This window comes from Solanum lycopersicum, chromosome 8, assembly GCF_036512215.1.
Source record: "Solanum lycopersicum chromosome 8, SLM_r2.1".
Taxonomy (NCBI): Eukaryota; Viridiplantae; Streptophyta; class Magnoliopsida; order Solanales; family Solanaceae; genus Solanum; species Solanum lycopersicum.
In genome coordinates, this window is record NC_090807.1 from 3,327,821 (window position 1) to 3,337,151 (window position 9,331).

The 9,331-nt window shown below is 32.1% G+C and overlaps 3 protein-coding genes across 3 annotated transcripts; 1 reads left to right on the forward strand and 2 right to left on the reverse strand.

Annotated features, from left to right (window-relative positions):
* Positions 1–209: 209 nt before the first annotated feature.
* LOC101261938 (short-chain dehydrogenase TIC 32, chloroplastic-like) lies at positions 210–1,645 on the forward strand. The gene is made up of 5 exons (XM_004244675.4): positions 210–337; positions 565–643; positions 740–824; positions 1,211–1,257; positions 1,346–1,645. The coding sequence occupies exons 1-5, from the start codon at positions 219–221 to the stop codon at positions 1,508–1,510; spliced, it is 495 nt and encodes a 164-aa protein (XP_004244723.2). The 5' UTR covers positions 210–218; the 3' UTR covers positions 1,511–1,645.
* A 1,270-nt stretch (positions 1,646–2,915) lies between these two features.
* On the reverse strand, positions 2,916–6,025 carry LOC101254114 (BTB/POZ domain-containing protein At5g41330). Its single transcript, XM_004244568.5, has one exon. It carries the CDS (start codon positions 4,552–4,554, stop codon positions 3,142–3,144), a length of 1,413 nt encoding a protein of 470 aa, XP_004244616.2. The 5' UTR covers positions 4,555–6,025; the 3' UTR covers positions 2,916–3,141.
* Positions 6,026–6,402: 377 nt separating this feature from the next.
* LOC101254407 (brassinosteroid-responsive RING protein 1-like) lies at positions 6,403–7,161 on the reverse strand. Its single transcript, XM_004244569.5, has one exon. It carries the CDS (start codon positions 7,007–7,009, stop codon positions 6,533–6,535), a length of 477 nt encoding a protein of 158 aa, XP_004244617.1. The 5' UTR covers positions 7,010–7,161; the 3' UTR covers positions 6,403–6,532.
* Between the last annotated feature and the right edge of the window lie 2,170 nt (positions 7,162–9,331).

The window sequence follows — 9,331 nt, forward strand, 5'->3', positions numbered from 1 at the left end:
ATCGTATCACGAGGATCTATACAATTTTATCTTATATTTCTGTAAGAGAAAATTGTTTCTATATCTCAGATTTGTGACCTTCTTTCCTAATCACATGACAATAACTTTATCGATTACGACAATACTGTCGAAATAAATACATTATTCAATCAAATATGATTTGTTAATATTTTGTTTTTTCAGGTCATTTTCTTTTGACAAATCTTTTATTGGAAAACATGAAAAATACAGCTAAAAATAGCAAAAAAGAAGGAAGGATAGTAAATGTTGCATCAGCAGCACATGATTTTGCATATTCTCAAGGAATTATTTTTGATAAAATTAATGACAAAGAGAGGTATATATATATAGTCCATAATTAAATAACTTCTTTAATTATCATATTTTAGTTGAAAATTCTCTTATTCAAAGAATTAAAATATGATATTATTTTATTTCATGTTTAATAAAATTAAACATGAAATAAAATTAAGGTAAAAAATGAAAATAAAAGTGTATCCCAATTTATTTATATATTGTATACATTATATTTTTAGAATTTTAATATTTCTTATTTACTTTCAGCTACCATAGATTTCATGCTTATGGCCAATCAAAGCTTGCTAATATACTGCATGCAAATGAACTCGCTATTCGTTTAAAGGTAATTAAAATTATTATCACCGTTGTTATAAAATTTAAATTTTATATAATTAAAATTCTGATTTCACCTCTATCGATAATTTTTTTTAATAAATAGGAAGAAGGAGTAAATATTACTGCTAATTCTGTTCATCCTGGACCAATTGCCACTAACATTATGCGTTATGACAATATCCTTCATGGTAAAATATTTTAAACTCACTTTTATTTTATTTTTATTCCACCATTTATGTAAAAATCTCTTTAGTATTTAAATAAATTTAAAATTTTAGACTTACAATTTTAGAAGTGTAGTGTGTTCAGTATTAAGAAACTTAAAGCATGAATTCGTCAAATTTAAATTTTGAATCGATTCTTCGATAATCTTGTTGAAAAATAGTAGGTAGTTATTAAGTAGTTTTCTACCCTTAAAAAGAGTATTTGGATATTTTAAAAACGACTTAAAAAAAAGTTAAAAAGTTAAAAATAGGTACCTTACTTTAATATTTTAAAAACTATTTTTTAAAGCTAAGTCGAACGAACCCTTAAATCTTTAGTTTAACCCTACTTTCTCCCCCCTAACTAACAGGAATAGTTAACTGGATTGGGAGATATGTGCTCAAGAGTATTGAACAGGTACTATAGCTCCGCCCCTGTATTTATCGTCAAATCTTGAACCCCCTAGCTCCGCCCCTACTTATGATTGTTTATCCTATGATTGTAGGGAGCATCAACTACATGTTATGTGGCTTTGCATCAACAAGTAAAAGGAGTAAGTGGTGAGTACTTTTCAGATAACAACATAGCTACAAACAAAACAACTTCTTTGGCTAAGGATTTAGATTTAGCAAAGAAGTTGTGGGAGTTTAGCTTGGATTTGACCAAATAGGATTGTCAAATGGGCGAGTCAGGTTGAATCTCGATGAATCTAAGACATGATGAGTTAATAAATAGACGGGTTAAAATTAAATTTTAGTTGAGAACCTTTATTCATCAATTCCTAATTTGACTATATTATCATGTCTTTGTATTTTGTTTGTTGGGCTAAGTCGATTCAAAGATGTTTTTAGCATCGTGTGATATTGTCTGTTTTGGACCACGTCCACAAATCAGTTGAGATGCGCAAACTAACCCAAACTTGAATTAAAAAAACGTAGATACCTGTGTTGATGAAAGGTAATAGATTTTCACCAGGTTTACTATAGAATTAGCCGACTTATACGCAAACTGACTTTGAACACCACGGTTATCCAGATGTCAATACTCATGACAATTTGCAGGACTCAAGTGGCAGTTACTATTCAAATGTCCATGAGTTTTTCAGTCCGCTTGTAAAGCTTCACGACTATTAAGAAATGAACCTTAGACCTAACCCGACTTCAAAATTTGTCTTATGAATCAATGTATACCAAGACCATAATGAGACTATAAAACTCGTATCGTCAACCAAATGAGGGCGCAATATTGGGTAAACCATGAACAAGGATTAGTCTGACTCTAATTCTATATAAAGAAAATGGAGATTGGCCTCGCTCAACCCCAAAAACTTCCCCGTGAGGGGAGGATGATTCAAACTATATAGAGAGATTACATCCCATACCCTCAAGGCTTCAACAGGTAAAGTTGTTGTCATGTGACCAGGAGGTCACGGGTTCAAGCCTTGGAATCAGCCTCCGGCAGAAATGCAAGGTAAGACTGCATACAATAGGACCTTCCTCGAACTCTGCGCATAGCGCAAGCTTTAGTGCACCGGGCTGCCCCTTCTTACCCTCAACGGGAAATGAGTTTCTCCCATCACGAGATCAATAGACGACAACATATAACAGATTCATACAGCTAACTGCAATGTATGAAACATCTGTAAACTGGGAATGATGCAATATGTGACGATGGCATTCCACCAAACCAAAACGAACAAAGAAGTAGTTCGAGATGACAAAGTCATGGCAAAACAAGAAATGCCATCAGCTTAAAAGTATGTCCTGACTGCAGTAAAGATGCAACAGTTCCAGGAAGTATACTTACACTGAATCATATTTGGTAGCACAAAGGTACAGCAATGTATACTATCTTCGAACAACTTGATTAATTCTCTTCTGGAGCAACTTGAAAGGCTATTGGGATCGATACCTTCAACTTAACTTGGCATGGAAAAGAAAACTATTGTTCTTAGCAGCTTTTTCTACCTACCCGACCTCAGCTTTAGAAGTTAACTTTAAGCAAAGTAGACAAGAACTATATAACAAAAGAGCCATACATTCAACAAAGACTTAATAGTGAAGAAATGAACAAGATTGAAACAAAAAAAGAATCACATTTCGGCATTTCATTAGCGTTGTATAAATACAATTCTGTGCACATAACAGGTTAGAGGAACTAAATAAAACATTTACAAATAATAAAACTAGTCACTAACCTTCTTTTACCAATCAATAAATCAATCAATGAACCGCGTCTCAGTCCCAGACAAGTTGGCTTCAATGCCACGACCTACTCCTACCAATGCTCGCGAAAAAAAAACTAAAATCCCCTAATTGAACGCTGCCAAACCTCAACAAATTGCTGATCCTTTCGTGTAACAAACATTCTATTCCCTCCAAAACTGAAGTGAGTTATCCGATTTCCACAAAAATCTTTTGCTCTTCCCAGATAGTTCTTCCTAAAAACTCTGTCTTCTGATCCAAACTTGCCTTTTATCGAACCATCGATAAGAACCTCAGACCACAACTCAACATTTCCTCCTTTAGTGCAGAAAACTTGATTCCCATGGCTCTCGATTTTGCATCCACTTCCTTCCTTTTTACCATTCGTTACCTTTCTTTGATCACCAAGACAAATCCAAGCATTCTCAGAACCAATATTCCTCAAATCAGCAAGAAAAACCTCGCCCGAGTGTACTCCAACTTTAAAAATACCAGACAAACTATCCGAAACTGTGATATCGGAGAAACAATCAACATTTTCCTTTATTTCCCAAACCGTATTCCCGGACCTTAAATCCCAAAACTTAATATTCCCAAGTACACCAGAAGGACCACTATGTGAACCAGCAGACATTAACAAGTTATGACTAGGTAACCATCTTAACTTAGTAGCTGGAATTGCTGAATCCAACTGAGCACCAAAGATTTCATAATGACCAATCTTAGTAACCGGTTTAAAATCATCGTTAACATCATATACCATAATGCAATTCGAATTCCTCCTAGATGATTCGAAACTCGTAAACAAGAACTCACCTGATGATCCAATAGCTTGTACTGTTGAACCAGACTTGGTCACATTTTCCCAATTAAGATTCTTCTTAACAGAACCCTTAACAAGATCAAGAACCTGTAAACCTGAAAAATCAGTAGCACCAACTGCAACAGTTCTTGAATTTAAACACAACATAGAATCAATAGCTGGAAATAGAGTTAAAATTGTGGATTTTCTCTTTAAAGACCAATCAAAAGAAGTAATTTTACAACCATGAGCTACTTGAACTGAACCATTTTGTGTTGTGGAAATTGCTGTAGGTGAATCTCTACCAGTTAAAGGTAAAAGAAGAGATTTTTCAAGATCAAAAGGCTCAAACTGAGATGGGTTTGACTGGGAATTCAAAATAAGTTGTTCTACACCATAAAATTTAGCTTCAAAAATCAAATCTTGAATATCAAAGTTTTTAGCTTTTGATGGTAAATTTCCAGTTCTTAAAAGGGATAGTAAAACAGAGAAAATTTCAGGGTCTCTATCAATAAATGGAATTGAATCATTACTAGAAATTGTGGAAAAAAGGGATTTTGAACCTGCTTGATTTAGGGTTTGTTTGGTTGTTTGAAAAAGATGACCACCAACATTAATGGTGACTATGTTGGAATCTGAATCCATGTTGTTGTTGTTTTTGTGTCTGAAACCATATGAAAGAGGGTTTGATCCAACAAAAGGTGGCATTTTTATGAGGAAAAAAAAAACAAATTTCAAGAAAATTTATGCCAAATGAACACAAGCCAAATACTAACAAGACCTAAATTATGGGGTTGTTGAGTTTGTTATAAGATGAATCAAGAATGGTTGACAAATTTGATTTCTTAGTGATTTCCTTTTACCATTTGAGTGTTATTAGGAAAGGAGTCCAATCTTGACCAAATTTGTGGTCTTTGTGGGGTGTTGTGTGTGGGGGGTGGGGGTGGGGGGTGGGGTTGGGGGGGGGGGAGACATGGTAGAAATAACATATTCAGTTTAATTTTCTGTAAGTTGAGTCGAAAAATGGTATGAACACGAATCAAGATTTTAAAATTTTTGATAAAGATATGATAAAAATAGAGAGAGTGTTTTCGATATATATTCTTGGCTCAAGTAAGAACATAACCTTAAGGAATACAGAAAGTTACCCGGAATTCCTGAGCAATTGCAATAATCGGGTTCATTGATATTCCTGGTATAGTAGTATGAAATTACCTTTTTGCTTATATATAGGCAGAAACCCAAAATTGAAATGAAGCTCCTTTTAAATTTTTGTTCACGTATAATTCAAAACTCGATGAATATTGGATGCTTTTTTTATTTTTCTTCACCTAAAAAGTATTTTTTCTGCAATAGAGTTTGGAACCTATGACATGTACTTAACTCACTTAACACATGTTGTTAGAGTTTTTTCGATGCGAATTTCTAAAATACTTCTCTATCTTTTTCTTAGCTCAGCAAAACACTACTTATCTTTTGGCTAACGTCTGACGATGATTTTTATATTGCTCGGACCTTAAAAAAAATATTACCACGCTCGTATTAAATACTCTAAAAATATACCTCATTTCTTCCGAAGATAAATATTCACAATTTGTTTTAAATTGATAGTGGGCTACAAACCATGCAAGTCGGTTGGGCCAATTTAGTAACCCAATCAAATTGGCCCAAACAAAAACTTCAATCGGCTATGATTTTGGTCTAGCCCCGGCCCATATGCAAGTCGCGGTTCGAGTCCATTTACCTGCCCAATTAGAAGGGGCAAAATGGACAAATATCCGCGGTTAAAGATCAACTTTAGACATACGTGACTGACGTTGAAAATCCACATAACTTCGAATATATTTGTATAAAATAGAGCTTTCTAAAGATCAAATATCAAACATTTTGACCTAAAGTTTGTTATATCTTATCAAGGATCACATTATATTAAGATGCGTTTTTTTGATAATATTTTTTACTGAAGTTATTTTATCGAACTAAAATTATTAATTGATTAACTTAATCATCAAAGACCTAGCTAGGATACATAATCTTTCTTCTTTTTTTTTTGTTTGAGGAATCCTAGGTTAGGTAAGCTAAATATAAAAACCTAAGACCTAAGCAAAGCAAACTCCAATTGTTGAAACAAATGTTTACTTTGAGGCTGACACTAACTTATATAAAGAAATTAAATAAAAAAAAAAGTCATCAAATCGGGGGCGAAGCTAGAGAGAAAGCTATTAGATCGACATAATTCAGCAATTTTTATCAAAATATATATATATATTCACTCCCTTAATAAAAAATCTCATACTCGAACCTTATATATACATTCTCTCCCTTTTAACAAGAATATTTCACGTAATATATCTGAATCAATCGGACATAGGGTGAAATTAGAAAATCTCAATCACTATCAAAAAAAATTGTTTTGCAATCTTTTTCTCTTACGTGCTTGTGACTAAAGTCGTACCTCCTATGTAATAACATTTCAATATAAAGAATCTTACTTCGCTAAAACTAGTCTCTCATACTTTCTAAGCAAAATATCATTTGACTATAACAGTTAAAAAGTGTCGAAACAACGAATATTCGTATATCTTATGTAATAGCATTTCACTATAATAACTTTAAAAAAATTATCAAAATTATGAATATCGTTACGTTTTGTTATAAAGAAATTTGACCGGATATAACGCCAAACTTACTCCTCACAAAAATCATTAACCCCCAAAGCCAACCACAACTTCTCGTTAAAAATCCCCATCATACCCTCCGGTACAAACTCCTTCCTACAAAGCGGACACGTCTTCTGGTCATGATCCATCCAACGGTCCACACAGCTCCGGTGAAACACGTGTCGACAATTCATCAACATCCTGATCTCGTCGCCGGAATCAAACTCGTAAAGACAAACAACGCACTTCTCCGGCGGTTCGACTATCTCGGAAAACTTCACTACCGGTAATATCTCCCGGATTATCGCCGCTGACACGGAACACAATCGGGTATTCTCTTCACCGGGTCGGGTCGGGTAAGGAAAATCGGGTTCGAGGAAATCGGGGAGACCGAGAATTGTGAAGAGATTACAGATGAGTTTTCTGATGAAGAATAAAATTGAAAGAAGATGGAGAAGTAATTTGGGGAAATTGAGATCTGTATAGCCTAATGGAAAACCCATTAAAAAGGTGTTTTTATGAGTAATTAGTGTGTGTAGAAATGGAGATTTTGAACTGAGCTGAGGTTCCTCGTTAATGGCGGAATGAAGGGTTTATATAGTGGGGAAAATGTTCAAATTTGCCCCTACACTTCACGTGAAGTAGTCGAAGAGGATTCAACGTATATCAGATCATACGTACTTGAAGAAAATAATTTTAATCATTTGTATTTTATTTAATTTCTTTTTATCGAAGAGAATCTGAATAAACACCATTAGTTCTATTTACCTCCGCGAATGGTCGTGATAAATATATATCATTATATTGAGATTAAAAATAATTTTTTTTTGAAAAAATTGATACTTATTTTCATTTAAAAAAGAATGACATAGTTTGATTTGGAACAAAGTTTAAGAAAGAAATTTTTTTTTACTTTTGTGGTTCTAAATTAAAGTTATGTCAAATATATCAAAATACTCTTTAATTTTATGGTCTTAAACATGTTATGTAAAAAGTTAAAATTAAGGTTTTACTAAAGGGTTATTCTTTTTTAAACAGACTAAAAAGAAAATAGGGATATTTTTTTTAAACGGAGAAAATATGATTCTGGATAAATTAATAAATTATGACTATCTATTTGTCAATGATAAAATATTAAAATCAAATTAAAAATATGAAATTATAGTGAATTACTCTGATAAGATAATGAATGGTAAGGTATGGGTAAAATTTACCCTTTTTAAATCTTATTTTACGCAAATTATATTAGGTATGTTACTATTTTTGTTATAATATATATTTTCTATTAATTAGCGGTGTAATAATCTCTCTATTTTTAGTAGCATGTTTGGATAATATTAGACTAAAAGTTGAATAAACTATAAAGTTGCTCCATTTTGAATAATAATGAGCATATTTATCCTTCTCTATTTTTATTTCGATATTTAATTTTTAGCTTAACTAATTTAAAGTTATTCTTTAAAAATTATATTTTGAAAAATAAAATATTTCTTATCAAATATAATTATAGTTATAAAACTCAAATCTGAGATCAATAAAAATAAAAAATCGCTTTAATAAATACATAAAATATGTTTTTTGAATGGGGTGGGGGGGTGGGGGTGGGGGTGGGGTGGGGGGTGGGGGGTTAGTGATAGGGATAGAGTCAAGTGTGTGAGTGTGTCCCATTCCAAGATGTAGGAGCCTTGTCCTATGATTGAATTGTCAATTTATATCTTCATAAATCAGACTTTTATCTGTAATAAAAAATAAAATTATAAATTCTTTTTATTTTATAAAAGATCAAAGTAATTAAACTTTATTTTTTGAATAGTACAAATGATGGAAAATATAATCAATAATCCTTTGAAATGTTGATTTTTAACTAGTTAGAAAGAAAAAGAAATTACTAATTATTTCGAGAATCATGAAATTTGTAAATTTATCCTACAAATTTAGGATAACGATCTTAAGTGCTAACTAAATTTTGAATTTAATTTTTATATGTTTGTGCTAACATATATATATCCGATCAGATGCTAATATATATATATCCGATCAGAAGATAAAGAAGATAGACGAGAAGATAAGGGGCGAAGGACTTTTTGAAATTTGATCGGTGTTTATATTAGAACTCTTAAACTCTATTACACAAAATTGATGTTGCTTACTTTTGGGGCCATTGACAAATAGTTCTATGGCCATGATGATGTGTATAATGTACTAATTTTTATACAAATTCATCAAAAACACAAATAATCAAATGATTTTGACTTGTTATTAGTAGGTACCAACGAAGGAACATAAGAAAAGGACTCATTTGAAAGCCACTAGACCAAAATATGTATTTTCAAAACTAGTATCACCATTCTATCAAGTACATTGATTGAAAATTGACCACAATTCTAGTTTATATATTTTCATAAATAAAAGAAAGAAAAAGGAGAAATTTTGTTTATATAAATGGTTTTATCTCCCATCGAAGAATGCGATGCTTATGACAGAGAACGAGTTGATAAGGATAATTCGAATAGAAAAACTTATATGACTTGGTTCTAGGCTGAAATTTTCTAAAGAATGGTGCACTCTTACGTCGGAAAGGAAGAGAAGAAGACTGAAGTTCACACTGTATAAGATATTTCATCAGTTTTGCGTGTTGATTAATATGACTATTCAAAACAGTCACCTAAACCGGATAGACAACTTCATTTTAAATAAAACAATCTTTTTCTATTATTTTTAATAGGAAATGTTTGATCATAACGTGAAATTTTTAATACGAATTCAAACTCAAGACACCGATTATATAAGAAGTTGAAGTATCAAAGTCATGGGGCCAAAATGGG

What these genes read in the sequence shown, in the direction of transcription:
- LOC101261938 (XM_004244675.4), top strand. Translation starts at nt 219, where the DNA reads ATGAAAAATACAGCTAAAAATAGCAAAAAAGAAGGAAGGATAGTAAAT. An exon ending in AACTCGCTATTCGTTTAAAG is followed by an intron (nt 644 to 739) that starts GTAATTAAAATT and finishes TTTAATAAATAG; the next exon opens with GAAGAAGGAGTAAATATTAC. An exon ending in TTATGACAATATCCTTCATG is followed by an intron (nt 825 to 1,210) that starts GTAAAATATTTT and finishes CCTAACTAACAG; the next exon opens with GAATAGTTAACTGGATTGGG.
- LOC101254407 (XM_004244569.5), bottom strand. Translation starts at nt 7,009, where the DNA reads ATGGGTTTTCCATTAGGCTATACAGATCTCAATTTCCCCAAATTACTT.
- LOC101254114 (XM_004244568.5), bottom strand. Translation starts at nt 4,554, where the DNA reads ATGCCACCTTTTGTTGGATCAAACCCTCTTTCATATGGTTTCAGACAC.